This window comes from Pelodiscus sinensis, chromosome 2, assembly GCF_052426305.1.
Source record: "Pelodiscus sinensis isolate ZL-2025 chromosome 2, ASM5242630v1, whole genome shotgun sequence".
Classification (NCBI taxonomy): Eukaryota; Metazoa; Chordata; order Testudines; family Trionychidae; genus Pelodiscus; species Pelodiscus sinensis.
Genome location: NC_143053.1, coordinates 131359323 through 131380521, shown reverse-complemented (window position 1 = coordinate 131380521; position 21199 = coordinate 131359323). Strand labels below are relative to the sequence as shown.

At 44.0% G+C, this 21199-nt stretch overlaps 2 protein-coding genes across 13 annotated transcripts in view; one reads left to right on the top strand and one right to left on the bottom strand.

Annotated features, from left to right (window-relative positions):
- Nucleotides 1–21199, bottom strand: part of CDH18 (cadherin 18) — a 1008237-nt gene that overhangs the window by 578643 nt on the left and 408395 nt on the right. The window lies entirely within an intron of this gene.
- LOC106731726 (uncharacterized) overlaps nucleotides 1–21199 on the top strand; it is a 138247-nt gene that overhangs the window by 23844 nt on the left and 93204 nt on the right. For 9 of the 11 annotated variants that reach the window (XR_012901758.2, XR_012901759.2, XR_016348879.1 and 6 more), the window contains 2 exons: nucleotides 300–486; nucleotides 988–1531. The exons of the other annotated variants lie outside the window; for them this stretch is intronic. Coding sequence is in view for 1 of the 9 variants with exons in the window: in XM_089776422.1 (XP_089632548.1) it covers nucleotides 300–486; nucleotides 988–1416 (616 nt within the window). In the remaining 8 variants the exon portion in view is untranslated. Of the gene's footprint in view, nucleotides 1–299; nucleotides 487–987; nucleotides 1532–21199 lie in introns of those variants that run through there. 11 annotated transcript variants of the gene reach the window in all.

Genomic DNA, 21199 nt, shown 5'->3' with positions numbered 1-21199 from the left:
CCCGCACTGACAGCCACAGCCCTACAGAGGCGCGCGGCGAGGAGGCAGTAGGGCACCCCGGGGAAGCCAGCCGTTTGGCGGCCGGAGTGAGTGCGCAGCCGAGCAACCCACGGAAGGCGGGGCGCACAGCTGAGGGTGGAACCGCGGCTGCAGACATGCTGTACGCGGCGGGCAATAGGACCCTGGGGGACGTGGGCGATGGAAGCGCAGCGGGGGAGGACGCACCTAGCGTTCCAGGTCAAGAGGGGGGAGAAAGCCAGGAAGGACGGGGACTGATGGCGTTCTCTCTTCCCCCGTAGATGGCCCCAGCGGAGTAACAGCCGGAGGGCTCCGGCTGGAGCAACCGAGCACCGCGAAACCGCCCAGGAACGGGAGAACCAGGTCCGGCGACTTGGGGACTTTTACCGGGACGGGGTGCCGCAAACACCACACCTGAGGACCGGAGTTGGCCGAGCCCATGTGAGGACATTCCGGCCCTGGCGACCCGTGAGTGCAATCTGGGAACGAACTCCCGGGAGGACGACAAGCTGGTGGTCCGGCAGTTTGCCGTAGGGGAAAAGGACTGGGGGTGTGAGAGGCGAAGGGTGAAGGTGAACCACCTCGCCACAGTTCCCAGTAGGCCATGTGTGCCAGACACTGTGGAAAGCTACCCTCTTGCTCCTCCCGCCTCTCTCTTGCCCTGCCTGGGAAAGCAGCAGTGAGCTGGACACTGTGGGAAACTACCCTCTGCCACCAGCCCCTCCTGCCTGCAGGCTCCTGACCTAGCAGGCCCCAACCATGCCTGCATGCCTCTGTATCAAATGTGTCCCGATGCTCCCCTGAGATATCTGGGCACCTGCTGTAAAGTGCCCCAGCAAAAGCCAACATTTGGCCTTGCACGGAACACTTCTCCATTGTTTTTACAGAGACCATTGGTGTAAGAGACTAGGGTTAGGCTTTACACAATGCATCTCCTTCTAAGTCTGCTCTTGTAATTTTTCTTTGCAGCTGGGACAGCAGGCTGCTGGGGCATCCTCCACCTCCTACAGATCTGTCCTCCTCACTCTGATCCACAGGCAGAAATGCACACATGAGGAGATATTCTGTGAGCAGATGGGCTGCATGTACATCCTTGTAGTCAAAATCCAAGCAGAGTGGCAAGACCAGATCGTGGGCTGGCAGGAGAGGAGGGCTGCTAGAGAGCAGCTGGTGCAGCAGCACAAGACAATGTTTGCCTTCCTGACCACTGTCATAAAGCACATGGTGACATGCCTTGGAAAGGCCACCTCCCAGAACCCTGGCTGCCCCAATGATACCACCGATACCTCTTCCATCAGCCATTTGGCTTCCACCCCCAGAGTGTCCAGGGACCGCTGGAGTCCCAGCACATGCGGATGGGGAGGAATTCAAGGGGAGCCAGAGCCTCCAGGCACTTAGGAGGCAGAAGGCAGTCCCATTCCTGCTTCTGAGCTCCACTCACCTCTTCTGGTTCCCAGTTCTGTCATTTCCTAGCTGTGTTTCCCCCAAATAAAAACTCCTATCCTTTTAACAATGGACTCCTTATTGGTTGAACTAAAGGTATGGAGGGGGGATTAAAGGGAACGCAGAGGCAATTTGTGGAAAGCCATGGGAAAGCGACTCAAAAAAGGCCTTGCATAAAACTGTCATTTAAGTCCTCTCTCATTCACACTGCCTCTCACTGTGCTCTCCTTAGGGCACTGGCGTCCAGCTGCTCAAACTTGCTGTCCAGGGGCTCTGCCTAAGCCCTCCACCCTGCCAGAAAAGTTTCCTCCTTTTTCTCACACAGGTTATGGAGCACACAAAAAGCTGACACCACAATGGGAATGTTGCATTTAGTGAAGTCCAGGTCAGGAGACGCCTAAACCTCCCCTTTAAGGCTGTGTCTAGACTACATGCCTCTGTCGTCAGAGGCATGTAGATTAGACACATAGGCAAAGGCAAATGAAGCCGCGATTTAAATGATCGCGGTTTCATTTAAATTTACATGGCTGCCGCGCTGAGCCGACAAACAGCTGATCAGCTGTTTGTCCGCTCAGCGCGCTAGTCTGGACGCTCTCCTGCCGACATCAAAGCCCTTTGTCGGCAGCCCCGTTATTTCTCGTGGGATGAGGTTTACCTGGGCTGCCAACAAACGGCTTTGATGTTGGCAGGGGAGCATCCAGACTAGTGCGCTGAGCGGACAAACAGCTGATCAGCTGTTTGTCGGCTCAGCCTGGCAGCCATGTAAATTTAAATGAAGCCGCGATCATTTAAATTGCGGCTTCATTTGCCTTTGCCAAAACAACAAATCTACATGGCTCCGTCGACGGAGCCATGTAGTTTAGACGTACCCTAAATGTCCAAACGCACATTCCACCACCATTCTGCACCTGCTCAGCCTATTATTAAACTCCTCCTTGCTGGGGTCCAGGCTACCAATGTAGGGCTTCATGAGTCAAGGAGGTAAGGGGTAGTCTGGGTTTCCCAGGATCACCATAGGCATGTCCACCTTTCCAACTCTGATTGTCCAGTCACGTGAAAAAAGTTCCTGCATGCATCTTTCGGAAGAGGCCTGTGTTCCAAAAGAAGTGTCATGCACCTTTCCTGACCATCTCACATTGATGTTGGTGAAGCATTCTTTGTGATCCACTTGCACCAGCAGCATCATGGAGAAGTACCCCTTCTGGTTGATGCACTCTGAGGCATGGTGTTCAGGGGCCAAGACGGCAATGCGTGTTCTGTCTATGGCGCCACTGCAGTTAGGGAAGCCCGTGGTGGTAAAGCCATCCACTATGTTGTCCACGTTCCCCACATAGTAAGATGTTACTGAGTTTGACTACTTGTATGACAACAGACCTCACTGAAGATTTCCCCACCCCAAACTGATTCCTCACTGACTGGTAGCTGTCTGGCACGGCAAGCTACCGTAGGGCAATTGCCATGTGCTTCTCTGTGGTCAGAGTGGGTCTTGTGCGGGTATCCTGGTGCCTCAGGGCAAGTGAAAGCCATTCACAGTTTTCCAGGAATGTGGCCTTCTGCATGCAGAAGTTCTGCAGCCACTGCTGATCATCTCACCTCTGCATCATGATGCAATCCTACCAGTCTGACCTCATCTCATGGTGCCAGAACCAGCATTGCACTGTGTCCAGAGCATTGACTGGCAGGTATGCTAGAATGAGTGCCAGACCTTACCCGAGCAGTGCCTCCATGCCACGCTGAGCTTTGGTCTGACATTTTCACAATAACTAGGGCACAAAAAGGCACAAGCACACCGTCTCCCCTTTATCTCATATGAGTGGTGAGGGATGAGAGGAGCGCCTTATGTAACAGAGCCAACATGAGCCCCTTTAACCAACTACAACAGAATTTTGGACCCAGCAGGCACTGGAAGCATAGACCAGACTGCAAAGTTGCCCAAGTGTCTTGCTTTCTGACTCGGCAGCAGGCTCGTAATGTGAATGTGCTATTTCAGAAAACCTTCAATTCTTCCCTGTAGTGAAGACACAGACCTTCAACATCTCAAAATCAGGTGCCCAGAAATCATCCAATAATAGATTTGATCTTATCTCATAGTTTAGATGTGCCCTTACTGTCTCTGTGCCTTCGTTTCCCTGAGTTAAAATGGGTTTGGTAATTGTGGCATAGTGCGGGGCTATCTGCTTTGTAACCCGGTGTCCCCCTGCATTGTGATGTGAGATTCTCACTGACTCATCCAAATGTGTATTAATCCAGACACCTAGGCTCAGCCTCCCAGGGAGAGAGACAAAGGCAGGGGGGGCGGAGATCAACAGGAGTTTTCAGGTGAAGGGGCAGTGGCTGTCGGGGGGGAGGCAGGGAGAGTATAGGCTAAGATGGAACCAGGAAGGAGAGAGACTGAGGAAGGGGCTGGGGTTGTAAGGGCCTAGTCACCCCCATCTCAAGGGGTTCTGAGGCATCCTAGCCCTAATTCCTGTAACCAGATTACATCTATGCTGTGCTGTACCCTGAAGGAACAATAAACTCCCTCTATTCTACTGGCTGGTGGAGTCTGTTCGTACTGCTACGGGTCTGCAGGATCGGGAGAACCCCCAACTTGCCATCACAGTAATACCTCCCTATCTTATAGGTGTCTTGTGAGGATAAGTTACTTATTTTTGAGGCCCTCAAATACTATTGGGATAGTGACCATACAAATACATTGATAGAAACTCCTTGGCTACGTCTAGACTGTCATGATTTTCCACTTGCGGAAATACTATGCTGCTCCCATTCGGGCAAAAGTCCTTTTTGTGCAAAAGGGCCAGTGTAGACAGCTCAGATTTGTTTTGCGCAAAAAAGCCCCGATCGCGAAAATGGCGATTGGGGCTTTTTTGCACAAAAGCACATTTAGATTGGCACGGATGCTTTTCCGCAAAAGCACTTTTTGTGGAAAAGCGTCTGTTTCCGCAGCTGCTTTTGCGGAAAAACTTGCCAGTCTAGACGCAGCCCTTATGTAAAGCCAGATAAATATGTAAAGTCAAAAAAACTCAAAAGAACCAGTTGTGGGTTTATTCTGTGTTTTTCATAGCATAATACACCAAATAAAAACAAATTAATGAAAACAAGCCTTTCCAGTAAGAAAATGCAGGGAAGGAGCTAAGTAATTCAAAAGAAGCTTCATACCATTAAACTTTATTCAAGTTGTGGTCATGACATCATTTCTTGTTATTAGGGCTTCATAGGTCAGACAGCCCTCATAATATTCATGTAGTTTTTAATATACAAAATAATCTATTCTTATCTCACCCACTTATGGGTTTGGGGTTTGATTTTTTTTTAAAGTACATAAAACAGGTTGCTAATATTCATGTTCTTTTCATCATGCAGCATTTGAGAACCATTTGAAACTTGTTTATATTCAGTGGTCAGTCAATCATTCTAACCAGTTTGCCTCTACTGGACTTCATTTATTTGCTTAACACCTAGGAGTATGTAATTTTGGTAGCCTGTTTACAATACAAGTTACTGGACACATGGCTACTGATAGCCATGAGGCTATTCCTTTTATCATAATTGAAATAGTATATAATATCATTTTTCAACTTTTCATGATAAAGCATAAATAATACATCTGTGTACCATTTCCTAGCAGTTAGTAACATGAACATCTCAATTAGAAACTAATTTTTGAAAAGCAAATAACTCACAGAGACTATACAAATATATTCAATATTAAATAATAACCATTAGATACATTATTAAAACTATGCCTGTTTGATTTGCATGCTTCTGTTTGTAGGTAACAAAAAGAAAAAACTTTAGTAATTTAGCTATCAAATTATCTGTGATACTTAACCATTGCAAATGAAAGGGATGTATTAGGGACACAAAACACATGACTCAAATGAAGTATTCTGCATTCTGATTTCAGACAAACCTAACCAAGGAAGAAGACTCTTCTACTCTGACTGCTATACACCATAAATAAAAAAAGTGTTTTACAGACCATGTCACTTAATAAGACCCCTATCTCAGTGAATTTACAGTCTAACTGACAGCAGGGGACAAGGGCACAGGTGTAATAAGGTGCAGTCATGAGGAAAGAACATGCCTATAGATATTTTATTTATGCCATGACGTAAAATGCCTTCCCATTTTACTTCCCATTGTGTACTTTAGGGGGGAAAAAACCCAAAGAATCTCTGTGATCAGTCTTTTTCTACCAGAGATATTTATATTCTAGAAACCACTTTATTTTTCAATAGTTATTTTGTAGACTTCCTACGTGATACATATGTGGCAATTTAATAAAAGAATTTGATTTTTTTGTGGAAATAGAAAATGACTTATGGGTTCATTGAAATGAACATTTTCCAATGATTTTTTCTATTTTCTCATCAGAAAAATATAATTTAAATGTTTATTTTAAAATCATTTTAAAACTTTTTTTCATTTTAAAATGTTGATTCCAACCAAAAGTTTTGTTTTCACTTCAAATTGTTGAGGGTTTTTTCCTTCAGTTTTTGGAAACACCAAAAGGTACATCTACACAGCAGGGCAAAAGTTGAATTAAGATATGAAATTTGAGCTACATCTATAGTGTAGCTTAGGTCAAAAGAGCTTAATTCGGCTTTTGGCGCTGTCTACACAGCAGGAAGTTGAAGGAAGAACACTTTTCCTTCGACTTCCCTTACTCCTCGTAAAATGAGTGCTACAGGAGTCAGAGTAAGAAGTCCTCCAGCTCACCATTATTTCAAAATAATGGCTTTCTGTGTAGATGTCTGCTATTTTGGAATAATGTCAATTATGCTGTGTAGACATAGCCAAGTAGCTAATTTTTCATTTTAACACTTTTTTGCCTTTTTTATAAACTAGAAAACAACCTCACTTTCCAAACTTTTTACTGTTTTTCAACTAAAAAAATTAATACAGTGTGTTTAAAAAGTGGCAGCACACATCCAATTCAAAATTACAATTCCAGACAAAAATTATTGGTCACAAATGCAAAATTATATTTTTTTCTCCACAAAATTTACCTTATGCTGGTTTTCAGAATGACTCTACCTTGGTTAAAGAAAATGGAATAGTTATACTTTAAAAAAAAACTGTAAAGAAACCTTATATTTCATAGAGACACATAATGTATTTCCACTTTAAGTATGTCAAATTGTTTTAATGAAAATAATTGCATTTTCATTTGCTATTTCAAAATATTATAAAATGAGTTTCATGACACAATGGGTTTGACTGCAATGGGATAGGGTCCTTATTTTTTCTTAGAGCTACGGTTCACTTCAGAAGGTTGCATTTTTTCACGCTGCCAGTTTAGAGCAAACTTCTTACATCAGTCCACTATCTGGTGCTATCACATCCTTCAGAGAAAACTGCACTAACAAGGGTTTTGTGGCAGAGCGTACGCTAATGACAGACTAATTAGCATGAGTCGTGGTGTCATTAGCATATTTTCTGCCAATTCTTTTTGCGCAATGGGTTTTTGCGCAAAAAGAAAAAGTGTAGCCGCTTCTGTTTTGTGCAAAAAAAATCCTTTCGCACAAGAACCTTATGCCAGACTTTTAAAAAAAAGGGGGTGGGAATTGTACAAAATGGAAGCAGCTACACTGCTTTTTTGTGTGCAAAAAAGCCTTGTGCAAAAAGCATCAGCAGAAAATATACTAATGACATTGCAACTCATGCTAGAGTCTGTCATTAGCATACTCTCTGCTGCAAAAACTTCTGCTTAACAGCTAGTAAAAAAGATTGATAAAGTATAAAAGCTCAACCCCACTCATTGTACTCATGGGATTATTTACATGAGTAAGGCCCAAAAAGAGTACTGTTAGGAAAAGATAGGAAGTGATATTACTGTATGAAGTAAATACATTTCAATTAAGAAATAAACTCCTCTAGGATTAATCCTGCTTTCCTTTATTATTTAATTCCCTCAGCACGACTGCATGACTCAACAAAGTAATTGCCATTATAACAGTGAACATCTTACCAATATTCCTATATGCCACATGAAAAAGTTTTAAAGATAACATATTTTTATAGAAAATATGGAAGAAACATGTTTAAAAACAGTAGAAGTAAAAACTCTGTGAAAAGTATATCTAGCATTCTCTAAATATATGTTTGTGATACCATAATGCAATTTAATTTTCTCAAAGAGACAATCGCACTTTGAGAGGAGGGAATACATATATATAGGCCTGGGAGACAGCTCTTAAGTAAAAAGAAAACAAGGAAAAATGAGAAGGATACACTAAATACTGAAGATGGGGTAGAGATTTAACACCTAAACAAATACTTTGCCTCTGTTTTCAACTGGGTAAATGAGGAGCTTGCAGTAGTAAAGCGACTAAGGGTATGGCTACACTGTGTTTTATTTTTTGGAAGAGGTATGAAAATAGCGCTCGCATTTGCATACCTTCTACCATTTTCTTTCCTAGAAGAGGCTTTTCTGCCATTTGGCCCCGTCTACACAGGGCCAAATGTTGGGGAAAAAAACCTTCTTTCGAAAGCCCCTGTTAACTTCATTTTACGAGGAAGAAGAGGGCTTTCAAAAGAGGAGGGGTTTCTGACATTTTGCCCTGTGTAGATGGAGCCAAATGGTGGAAAAGTGTCTTCCGGGGAAAAAACGGAAGAAGGCATGCAAATGCGAGTGTTATTTGCATACCTCTTCTGAAAAATAAAACACAGTGTAGCCATACCCTAATGGGAATGAGAATTTCTGAGTTGGAAGTCAAATTCAAACATAATATTGGAACTAAATTGAGGGATTCATATAATCTCCATCCAAGAATATTAAAGAAACTGGCATGTGAATTTGCAAGCCATGTAATAGGGATTTTTTTTTAAATTAATCTGTAAACTCGGGAGGACCTATAGTTGGAAAATTGTGAATTTAGTATTTATTTTTCAGAAAGAGAAAAAGGTGATCCAGGAAACTACAGGACTGTTAGTTTGACCTCAGTTTTATGCAATATCTTGGAACAAGTTTTTAAAGAATACATTTCAAGATACAGAGGTAAATGACTACCCTGCATCTTAAGCTGGGTGTTATTTGTCTGAATGGATGGAAGAAGAGATTTTTGATGGCTGGCAGAGAGGGGGCAGAGGTAAAACTAGTAGAAAATAGGCCAGCATGGTGGCTGATTCATCACACAGGAATGAGCACTATTAAAGGGTCAGTGGGGATTTTAAATAGTAAGCCTGTGCTGGGACCGTCCTCTTATTTATGGAGCATGATCTGAGGCAGCAGCAGGATTAGCTCCAGTGTAGGTTTGATTCAGCAGACGATTACGCAATCCAGAGAATGAGAGGAATAGGACAGGGAGGAGGTCCTTGATATTAGAAAAAAAACAAATGTAGTGCCTATCTTCAAAGGAGTATCTGAGGAACTACAGACAGATCAGCCTCACATCAGTCCCTGGAAAAATCATGGAGCAGATCCTCGACAAATCCATTTTGAAACACTTGGAGGAGAGAAAGGTGATCAGGAACAGTCAACATGGATTTCTCAAAGTCAAGATCCCTCACCAAAGGCTCTTAAATAAAGTAAGTTATCATGGACTAAGAGGAAAGAACCTTTCATGGATTGATAACTGGTTAAAAGACAGGAAACAAAGAGTAGGAACGAATGTAAGTTTTCAGAGTGGAGAGAGGTAACGAGTGGGGTCCCCTCAAGGGTCTGTCCTCAGACTAATCCTATTCAACTTATTTATAAGTGATCTAGACAAAGGGGTAAACAGTGAGGTGGCAAAATTTGCAGATGATACCAAACTGCTCAAGTTAGTTAAGACCAAAGCATACTATGAAGAGTTTCAAAAAAACCTTTCCAAACTAAGTGATTGGGAAACAAAATTGCAAATGAAATTTAATGTTGATAAATGTAAAATAATGCACATTGGAAAAAAATAATCCAAACTATACATGCAATATGATGGGGACTAATTTGGCTACAACAACTCAAGAGTGAGATCTTGGAGTCATTGTGGATAATTCTCTGAAAACATCTACTCAGTGTGCACCAGCAGTGAAAAAAGGAAATAGAATTGTTAGGAATCATTTAAAAAAGGATAGAGAATAAGACAGAAAATATCTTATTGCTGCTATATGAAACCATGGCACACTTACATCTTGAATACTACGTACAGATGTGGTTGCCTCATCTCAAAAAAGATATACTGGCATTGAAAAATGTTCAGAAAAGGGCAACTAAATGATTAGGGGTTTGGAATGGGTCCCATATGAAGAGAGATTAAAAAGACTTGGACTTCTCAGCTTAGAAAAGAAGAGACTGAAGGGAGATATGGTAGAGCAGCGTTTCCCAATCTATGGGCCGTGGCCCAGTACCAGGCCGTGGGAAAAAAATACTGGTCCTCAGCATGGCTGCCAAGAGGGGAGGGGAGCGGGGCAGGGTGGGCTGGGAGGAGGTGTGTATGTGTGTGGGAAACTGGCCGCTGGGAAGCAGGGTTGGGGGCAGCGGGGCTGTCCAGCGGAGATCGGGACAGGCAGGAGGCAGAAGCAGGGCTGGCCGGGGGGTGGTAGGGCTGGGCGGGGGAGATCAGGAGGAGAAGGACGGGAGAACCAGTCGCCAGAAGCAAGGCTGGACGGGGGCAGCAGGCTGGCCAGGGGAGATCAGGAGGAGAAGCGCGGGGCAGGGAGGGAATCGGCCGGCGGGAAGCAGGACTGACCTGGGCACATGCAGACCCAGGCACACGAGTGAGTCCGGCCCTGGGGATTCCATTTTGCCCCCACCCTCCCATACCATCCTTCGAGTAGTTGTGAACTGCCTGGCTGGTAGACACACTCACGCAGCGCGAGCACATCTGCCAGCCAGGCAGCTATGGACTGATACACCTAATAATAATAAAACGTACCTAATTAGAATATACCAGACATTTTATATGTCCGGTATTTTCTCAATTTGTTTCCCGGACAGAACCCTCAAATACCGGACTGTCTGATACAAAAGCAGACACCTAGCAACCCTACCCCTTCTTGCACCCTCCCTCCTAGTCAGATACCCTACCCCCAATCTGCTCCTGCTCCCGCCTCCTGGAGTGCCCATGCGGTGCCGGGTCTCCCAAGCCAGGTGAAATGCTGCAAATTTATTAATTTTTAATTCTTTTTTTTATATGCGTTTATTTTTTGGCTGCAAAAACAGTACTGAAAAAAAACCGGGTTCCAACTAAAATCAAAAGTTTGAGAAATGCTGGTCTAGCCAGCTTTCTATCCATCTTACAGTCCATTTAGCCAATCCATATTCCCTTAACTTGCTGGCAAGAATATCATGGGTGACCATAACAAAAGCTTTGCTAATGCTGGCACTGGGGACTTTGGGAGGACCAGAAACAACTTATTTGAATATTCAACATTTGCTTAATGAATATGCAAATATGCAAATGAATGTTACTGGTCCTCCAAAAGCTCGTGAATGGATTTACTGGTCCCCGTGTAAAAAAGTTTGGGAACACCTGTTATAAGGCATCCCCCCAGTTAATTATGTTAGAAAACGGGGGAGGGCTACCTATTCTGTACAAGTTATTTGCTGGGTGGTCCCAGACATCTAATAATAAAGCAGTGGCCTGATTAAACTGATATCAAATGTCTCCTCTCCTTTTGGTATAGCCAGACAATGATAATTGGAATAAAACACAAAATGTTTTTTTTTTAACTAAATCATATTTGATCAACCTGAACTCCTTCTTTCAGAAGAGAACTGAAGTTTTAGACAAAAGAAATGCAGTACATCTCATTTTCTGGATTTCAATAAGGCATTTGATACAGTTCTACTTGGTAAATTATTAGTTAAATTGGAGAAAATGGGGAGGTAATATGACAACTGAAAAGTGGAAAAGGAGCTGGTTAAAGGGTGTAGTAAGATGAAGGCCTAAAACAGAAGCCAATGCAGCACAGGTCTGGTCTGAGGTCCAAGGCCTAGCTAACAATGGACAAAACATGGCTAAGCCATGAGTAAGAGGCAGGCCCCAACTCACAGAACTTGGCACAAACAGGGCTGAGGGTGTGTCTAGACTACATGCCTCCTTCGACGGAGGCATGTAGATTAGCCAGATCGGAAGAGGGAAATGAAGCCGCGATTAAAATAATCGCGGCTTCATTTAAATTTAAATGGCTGCCGATCTGCCGATCAGCTGTTTGTCGGCAGATCGGGGCAGTCTGGACGCGATGCGCCGACAAAGAAGCCTTTCTTCATCGGCACAGGTAAGCCTCGTGAAACCAGGTTTACCTGTGCCGATGAAGAAAGGCTTCTTTGTCGGCGCATCGCGTCCAGACTGCCCCGATCTGCCCACAAACAGCTGATCGGCAGATCGGGGCAGCCATTTAAATTTAAATGAAGCCGCGATTATTTTAATCGCTGCTTCATTTCCCTCTTCCGATCTGGCTAATCTACATGCCTCCGTCGAAGGAGGCATGTAGTCTAGACACACCCTGAGAGTGCAAAACACTAATTGATAATAGGCCCAGGTGCAGAACAATAATTGGTACTGGTCTTAAGTAGAAAGCACATGATATCACTAGCTCATTAAAAAAGACGTTGGTACCCACTCTTCACAGATACAGACTCAGGTTCAGGAAAGGGTCTAAAATGACAGCATGGTGGCTAGAGATGATCTAATCAAACCATGAGGTACAGGGTGATAGGTGGTATCTAAGTAGCATCAGAGGGTGGTACCCTGATGTCAGAGGGTGGTACCCTGGCAACAGGTCAGCAGTGAGATGTGATTTGTTGTACCTGTATATAAGGTGGTGTCTTGGGGGGACAGTCTTTGGATGACCTAGGGGGCAGTGGAAATTTCCCACTGACTTGAGTCATTCAATTGTGGCAAGTACAATAGTGGTTCAGTAGAGTCTACTGACAACTATTACTGTACTTCACTTTACAATTAACCTGGCCTGGCATATTCAATCCTTATCTGGTTTGTGGTCTTTGGGGGCTCTCTTGGGGTCTGCTGTGGAGACTAAGTGAATAAGTGTACACAGCACACATCACTGAGCACACACGCAAGCAGCCTTCTGGTTATTATCATCAGTGGAGCCAGAGACCTCTGAGGACCCCTCGGCAATAAATCCCAACTTCCTCCCTGAAGAACTACAAAGGGGAGTCATACTGGAGGGTGAATTTTGAGACTGGATGGAAGATGCTAGTGGATTGGCCTTGGAACTAATATTATTTAACATTTTTATTACTGATCTTGGCACAAAATTGGGAGGTATTGCCCATAGGGAGGATAGGCACATGATTCAAGAAGTTCTGGACAACCTTGAAAACTAGACTAATAGAAACGAGATTAAACAACAATAATTATTGCTATGAGCTGGGTGTAGGCTTGGGTGGCTGTCCCTCGATGTCTTTGTCTAAGGGAGGAATGCCTCCTTGCTACATCTTTCATGGGCCTGCTCTAGAACAGAGGAATTAGCAACCTACAGAGAGGTAGGCAGGAATTTAGCAATCAGGGCTCTGGTTTCTCAGTCAGCCAGAGCAATAAAATATAGATTGAATCTTCTAGTCCTGCACTCTCAGGATCTGACTGCTGCTGAACCAGAGAATTTGCTAAACCCCTAGAGGTCAATATTGTCTATCAACATTACCAACAATTCTACTGCTTACTGGGCTCTTAGAAGACATTTAGGGGTAAATTATAGTGAAATAGCAAAATAGAACATTGAGAGCCAGGACTGGGGGCTGTAAACAAACTTTATGTGACCCCAGGAAACTGGACTACACCCAGTGTTCCCTCTAAGCTGCACAACTTCACAGGTGATTAATCAGCCCCACCCAGTCAGTCAGCTTCATTCAAGGAGTCACCTGCCTCTGACTGGGTGGGGCTGATTAATCACCTCTGAAGCTGTGCTGCTGTGTAGTTTAGAGGAACACCTGCCACACCCATGGACATCTGGCTAACTAAAATCATGCTAGATAATTAACAATCAAGGATCTGAGAAAAGAGATGAACCTCACTAGAACTCTACAGGCTCAGGTAAGGGGGCATGCTACATAGCCCGGTCAAGTCATGCTACAATGCCAGGTCTTTTGGCATTCTGAGGGGGAATACTGCCACCACAGGACTGAGGTATTTCCCTGGGGTCTGCATCATGCCACCTTGCTACAGTGTGATTTATAAGTCAGAAGAAACAATAGAGGAGAAATGTAGAATGTTGAGTTATTGCTGATGCACAATAGTACACATACATGCCAAGAGATTATCACAAAGAAGATTTTTACATATTATAAAACTGCAAAAAGGATTGAATGATAGCATGGTGACTCGAACGCTTCCAAAAAACTAAATGTCTGTTAGTTTTGTGCAACCCTAGAACCCCTATAGCTGTTAATTATAGGTTTCCTAGTTCCATATTAATTAATGACTCCCCTGGTTCCAAAGACTCTCATCAATTTTACAAATCTCCAGTCACACCAACTCCTTGACACCTTGGCCCTCCCCCCCCCCCCCAATATCTTTGTTCATACTGTAGGTCCATGAGTGGTTGTTTTACATCACCCTAAGTTTGAGGAGGGCAGTACAATGGATGGTTCTTCATGCTTCTCCGCTACCTAAAGTTGGGCTAGAAAAGGGTGCCGGCTGATCACAGGATGGCTGTGTCCAGACTCAGGGGTTTTTTCGGGAAAAGTAGCCTTTTCCCGAAAAAACTTCCCCTGCGTCCAGACTCAAGCCGCGTTCTTTCGAAATTATTTTGAAAGAACGCGGCTTTTCTTTCGATGGCGGTAAACCTCGTTTCACGAGGAAGAACGCCTTCTTTCGAAAGTTCCTCTTTCGAAAGAAGGCATTCTTCAATGTAAATAGGGCTTCCTCGAAAGAGAGCATCCAGACTCGCTGGGTGCTCTCTTTCGAAAAAGCGGATTGCTCTTTCGAAAGATCCGCCTGCAGTCTAGACGCGATCTTTCGAAAGAGGCTCTTTTGAAAGATGCTTTCGAAAGAGCCTCTTTCGAAAGAAGCCTGCAGTCTAGACATAGCCGATGAGTAATATGATACCAGTGTGATATAGGCTAGTGCAATCCTATTTTAGACAATGTATTTTCAGTAAAGACTAGCAAGCACTAGTATCATTATACAAGACACTGGTGAGTCCTCATCTGAAATACTATTTACAGTTCTGGTTTCCCATGTTTAAAAACAGATGAATTCAAACAGCTTCAGAGACAGATTACTGAGGAATGGAAAACCTACCTTCTGACAAGAAATTCAAAAAGCTTGGTTTATTTAATATAAGGGGAAAAAATAAGTTTGAAGGAAGATATGGTTGGGTTGCTGTCTGTGTATACATCAGAAAGATAAATACCAGAGTGGACACAAGAACAAATAGGTATAAACTGACCATCAACAAGTTTAGGCATGAAATTAGATGGAGGTTTCTAACCATCAGAGTGAAGTTCTGGAACAGCCTTCCAAAGGGAGTAGTGGGGTGAAAAGAGGACCTTGCTACAAGACTGAGCATGGTCATTTTACGGAGAAGATATGATAAAACTGCCTACAGTGGCATGTAGTCAATCTTCTACTGCTAGTAGCAAATATCCCCAAAAGCTAGTCATGGAACACTTGGTGGGGAAGTCTCTGAGGGTATGTCTACACTACAAAGTTAATTTGAACTAACAGCCGTTAGTTCGAATTAACTTTCATAGCGTCTATACATACAAACCGCTAGTTCGAACTTAGTTCAAACTTAATTCAAACTAGCGGAGCGCTTAATTCAAACTAGGTAAACCTCATTCCACGAGGAGTAACACCTAGTTCGAATTAAGGGCTGTGTAGCCACTTAATTAGAACTACTTGGAAGCTAGCCCTTCCCAGCTTGCCTTGGTGGCCACTCTGGGCACAACTAGGGAAACTCTTCTGCCCCCCTCCCGGCCCCGGAGCCCTTAAAAAGCCATGGTCTGGATACAGTGCCCATGCCAGTTGCAAGCCTGCCAGCATCCAGCCAGCAGACCCCACACCTGGCACGGCATGAGGCAGCTACCCACTGCTACCTAGCCCTCAGCCTCTTCCCAGGACCAGGCTGGCAGCTCCCACGAGCCTGCCCAGAGCCGCAAGAGGTGGATGCCCACCTGGTCTAGTGCGGAGATCGTGGACCTCATCGAGGTTTGGGGGGAGGCCCCCCAACGTCCATGATCTCCGCACTAAAATGCGGCCGTCTAGGGCAGGATAGCTGCCAGCCTGGCCACCAAAGGCCACATGCGAACCCAGGAGCAGGTTTGCATGAAAATCAAGTTGGTTCAGTGAGACCCCTGACCCTGAGTTTAGAAAATAAGAACAGCCATACTGGGTCAGACCAAAGGTCCATCTAGTCCAGTAGCCTGTCTGCCGACAGCGGCCAGCACCAGGTACCCTGGAGGGGATGGACCGAAGACAATGACCAAGAGATTTGTCTCGTGCCATCCATCTCCAGCCTTCCACAAACAGAGGCCAGGAACACTGTTCCTACCCCCTGGCTAATAGCACTCGATGGACCCAACCTCCATGAATTTATCTAACTTCTCTTTAAACTCTGTTATAGTTCTAGCCTTCACAGCCTCCTGTGGCAAGGAGTTCCACTGGTTGACTATGTGCTGTGTGAAGAAGAACTTTTGCTTATTAGTTTTAAACCTGCTGTCTATTCATTTAATTTGGTGTTCTCTAGTCCTTCTATTATGGGAACTAATGAAGAACTTTTCTTTATTCACCCTCTCCACACCACTCATGATTTTATAGACCTCTATCATATCCCCCCTCAGTCTCCTCTTTTCTAAGCTGAAAAGTCCCAGTCTCTTTAGCCTCTCTTCATATGGGACATGTTCCAAACCCCTAATCATTGTAGTTGCCCTTTTGTGAACCCCTTCCAAGGCCAAAATATCTTTTTTGAGGTGAGGAGACCACATCTGTACACAGTACTGAAGACATGGCGTACCATAGTTTTATACTTCCCCTCCCCCTTCTTCCCCTGACTTCCCCCTTCTAGCTCCTTCATCTCAGGTTTCCCCCTCCCCTCTCCCACCATCTCTCTTCCCCTCTCCCACCTCCTTTTCCCAATCCCCCCAGAGGTTAATCCGCCCCCCCCCCTCCAGTTTTGTTAAATAAAGAGAGTTTCTATTTTTAACACACGTGTCCTTTATTTTGTACATCAGGAATGTGGGCTAGGGAGGGGTAAGTGGAAGGAGGTGAGGGAGGAATGGAGTATGAGCCCCCGATGGGGAGGACTGGGTGGCTCTGCAGGCTCCTCGGGGTGGAAGCTCTCCTGCAGGGCCTCTTGGATCGTGACAGCCCCCCGATTGACTCCCCCAGATGGCAGCCTGCGGCAAGTGCAGCCGGGCTGATGGCCGAGTGCTGTGATGTGCCGAGTATGGGCACTCAGGGCACTCCAAGTCAGGACTGCTTTGCTGTCCCTCATCGAGGTAGACAAGCAAGCGGGGAACCCTGAGAACTGTCTGTCCTGGGTGGGGGTCGGGTCCCTTTAAGCACAGCCCTCGGCTAGACCTTGGCAGCAGCTCAACACTCTAAGTCCTAGCATGATGCCCTGCTGGCACTGGTTCCGGCCAACCTAAACTTTGATTCAGGGTCCACTCAATGTGGACATGCTATTTTGAATTAGCAAAACGCTAATTTCTAATTAATTTTTAGGTCTAGATGCACTAATTCAAATTAGCTTAGTTTGAATTAACTAATTCGAATTGTTAGTTCGAATTAGTGCTGTAGTGTAGACATATCCTGAGTTACTTAGGACAGTTCTTTCCCAGGTATCTTTCCAGTGGGTCTTGCACTACATGCTTCAGGGTCCATTTTCCCCCCAGGGAAGATTGGCAAAAACAATACACTTTTTTTGCCCATGGCTCCCATTGGCAGGGAACAGCATCTGTGATCAATGGGAGCTGCAAGCGGCTATACTTGTGGACATGCAGATAAATAAAGAGACGGTGGCCTACCAGGCACTAACCCTGACAAACTGCATCCAACCTATGGTCCGCTTATTGCTCACCCTTAGACTAGATGATCATGATGATCCCTTCTGACCTTAACATCTATAAGTTCTACCTCCAGTAATGTTACTAACGCTCTGTGTAAGTTGGGAGAAGTACTTAATTACTTTGTGCCTCACTCTGTTCATGTGTATAACTGGTATAATTCTTATTTGTAAGCTTATTTCATTTGTATTTAACTGACAGCTTATCCTTTGAAATTGTGCTTTAGAATTGCAAAGCATTATTTGTCCATAATTTTAAAAATAAGATAAGTTAGTGATTTTTTTTTATTTAAAAAGTCAGCCACAGTTACTCTATAGACCCCATTACAATTATATACTATTCAATTTGAGTTAGCGTGACAGAATCATATACAAATGTTTGGATATGAAGAGCAATAATCTAGCATTATAAAATGAACGTGTTTACTGGAACGTCCAATGTTCTGTATTATTAAGGACATTATTTATTTTGTAACCTTGTGGTGACGCTTTCTCTTTTTCTCTCTACTGATCAGACACATGGTACTTTAGAAAGAAAATGTGTAAACAAATATTGAATTCAACTAAACTTCTTAAGTTGACCCTATAAATAAACAAACATCTTTACATAAATACACACACACACATATCAGACCTTTAATCTACAATCTTTACAACCTCATAGATAAGGAACTTATTCAAATTATCTTAAACTCCAAGGTATATTAGAATCATTAATAAAAAATGATAACATGACTACATTTTAATTTTCCTAATCCCTTTCCAAAATGTATTTTTAAGAAGTCTATGACTTCTAATCCCTTTGGGTCAGGACTTCTTCATCTATACAAAAAAGAATTGTGAATGGAACTACATACAATATTTTGAATGAACTGATGTTGTTTCCAAGTGACTAATTCCTCTTATTTTCTTCCATAATGACATATGGGACCCCAGTAAATCAGCAAAGACAGATGCCAATTCCCTCCCATTAAGTCCTCTGGTATTATAGCCAGCATACTTTCTCGCATAACAGTATTTTGGTTCCCAGTAACTGGAAATTCATATATAAGTATGATAACTGGCATCTCACTCCTTACAACTGAGTGTCTTAAAAAAAAAGTCCTATCCATAGAACTAAATCAAGAAACTGTGTAAGATTTTCTGACTTGTATATTTCAGGGGTTATGATTACATGGTCATAAGGGACATAAAATCTATGAATCTTTGAAAAACTGACATGAATGATCAAAAACCTGTTTTGTTTCCTATGGAAAATGCTTCTAAAATGAACATAGGACAGATTCATTACAATATATCTCCTTTTCCAGGTACAGTTGGCAGCAACAAGGGATGAATGTAATGTCTATTGGTTTTTCTTAACAATAAAACACTCAACTGGCTCGAGTCCCTCACCCAGTAACTTGGGAAAATTAAACGTCACCCCAGGGCCTGCTTGCAGGCAGTGACTTGCTGTATAGCAAAGAAAACTTTATACGGAAAGGAAAAGAGTTACTCACCCTGTGCAGTAACGGGAATTCTTCAAGATGTGCATTCCCATGGGTTCTCCACTCTTGATGCTGCTGTGTCCTCACACCAGCAACTGGAGATTTTTTCTAGCACTGCCCTGCCATGCCACAAATGTGACCTGGCACCTCCTTGTGCAGGAGGAAAGGTACTAGAGCACCCACAGGGACACACATCTCAAAAAAAGAACTCCCATTACTGCACAGGGCAAGTGACTCTTTTCTTTTTCGAGTGATGTCCCCATGGGTGCTCCACTCTGAGTGACTACAAAGTAGTAGTCAAATCGTGGAGGTGGGTTTGGAGCCCTGCCCCTGTTGCTGAGGATAACACCGCCTGTTCAACAGCCATAGATGATGGGAATGGCAGAAATAAGTGCATAGTATTTTGCAAACATGTGGTTGGATGGCCAGGTGGCTGCCTTGCAAATGTCCTCTAGAGATATGTTTTGAAGGAAAGCTGTCATGGAAGCCACAGCCTGGGTTAAGTGGGTGGAGATACTGTCAGGTGGTTGTTTGTTGTGGATGATATAAAATGTGTGGATACATTATGAGATCCAGTTGGAAATCTTCTGGGAGGAGACCGCTTGGCCCTTGGAACATTTGGCGAAGGATAGGAAGAGTCTGGGCAATTTTCTCCATGATTTTGTTTGATCTATGTAGAACGTGAGTGCTCTGTGAACGTCAAGGGTATGCCATGCAGTTCGGGATGGATCAGCATGTGGCTTTGGGAGGAACACAGGTTCATTAATATGAAAGGGAGAAGGGACCTTCAGAAGGAATTTGGGGTGAGGCTGAAGGGTTACTCTGTCCTTAGTGAATATTATATAAGGGGATTTTGCCATTAATGCCCCAGTCTCCTGCTGGATTTTATGGCCACCAGAAAGGCAACTTTCATGGATAGGTGTAACCACAAGCAAGTTGCTAGAGGCTTGAAGGGTAGTTTTGTCAAACTCTTAAGAACATGATTAATGTCCCAAATGGGGACTGGAGACGGAACTGACAGGAAAGTATTTTGGAGATCAGTAAGGAATCGTCTGATGATTGGGTCTGAAAAGAAAGAGTTGCAGTCAGTGGTCCAGTGAAAGGCCACTATTGCTGCATGTACCTTTACCGTATTAAAAGATAGGCCTGACTCCCTTAGAGTATGTCTATACTGGCACCCTAGTTTGAACTAGGGATGCAAATTCAGGCATTCGAAATAGTCAATGAAGTGGGGATTTAAATGAGGAGTAACATTAGTTCGAACCAAGGGGTTTGGTTCGAAATGACGCGTCCCGGCGCGCACTTTCACTTTCAAAACTGCTGGCATTTGGAGTAATGCACCGGCGAGATCACGCTAATGAAGCACGGGATATTTAAATCCCCGCATCATTGACTATTTCGAATGCCTGCATTTGCATTCCTAGTTCGAACTAGGGTGCAAGTGTAGATATACCCGTAGTTCCAACAGGTAGTCCAATATGATGGGGATAGGGATGGTATCAGGAGGGATAGGATGACTGTATTTGAGCCAGTCAGAGAATCTAATCTACTTGTAAAGGTAAGCTTTTCTGATGGACTCTCTCCTGTTGTTGATTAATATCTGTTTTACTTGTTCTGAACAGGTGTTTTCAGCATTCTGGAGCCATGAAGGAGCCATGTGTGGGGGTGGAGTTTGTGTGGTTTGGGATGGAGAACTCTGTCATGATGTTAAATGAGAAGATTGTGTTGCGGGGGAAAGATGTACTAATTCACTATCACCAATCTGTGCATGTAGGGGAACCGTGTTTGTTTCAACCAACCTGGTGCAACAAGGATGACACGGGCTTGTTCTATTCTGATTTTGGTGATAATCCTGTGTAACAGGGTGAGTGGTGAGAATGTGTAAAACAAAGATAAGTCCTATTTGAGGGAGAAAGCGTCTCCCAGAGAACCCTTCCCCAGGGGTGCTCATGAGCAATAATGGTGACACTTGTGATTGGCTCTGGTTGCAAAGAGGTCTATGTCGGGTTGTCCCCATCAAAGGATCATGTGTTTGAGGGCCTGGGCATCTATCTCCCATTCATGATGGTCATAAAAGATATGGCTGAAAGTGTCTGCTGGAACATTGAGTATCCCCAGGAGGTACATGACTACGGGGGTAATTTGGTCTTCAAGGCACCAGTTCCATAATTTGAGGGCTTCTGTGCAGAGGGATGGTGACCGTCCTCACCTGTCAGTTGGTATAATACATGCAGGTTGTATTGTCTCTCATGATACTGATTGTCTTGTGTACTATGTGGAGTAGAAAGTGGAGGCAT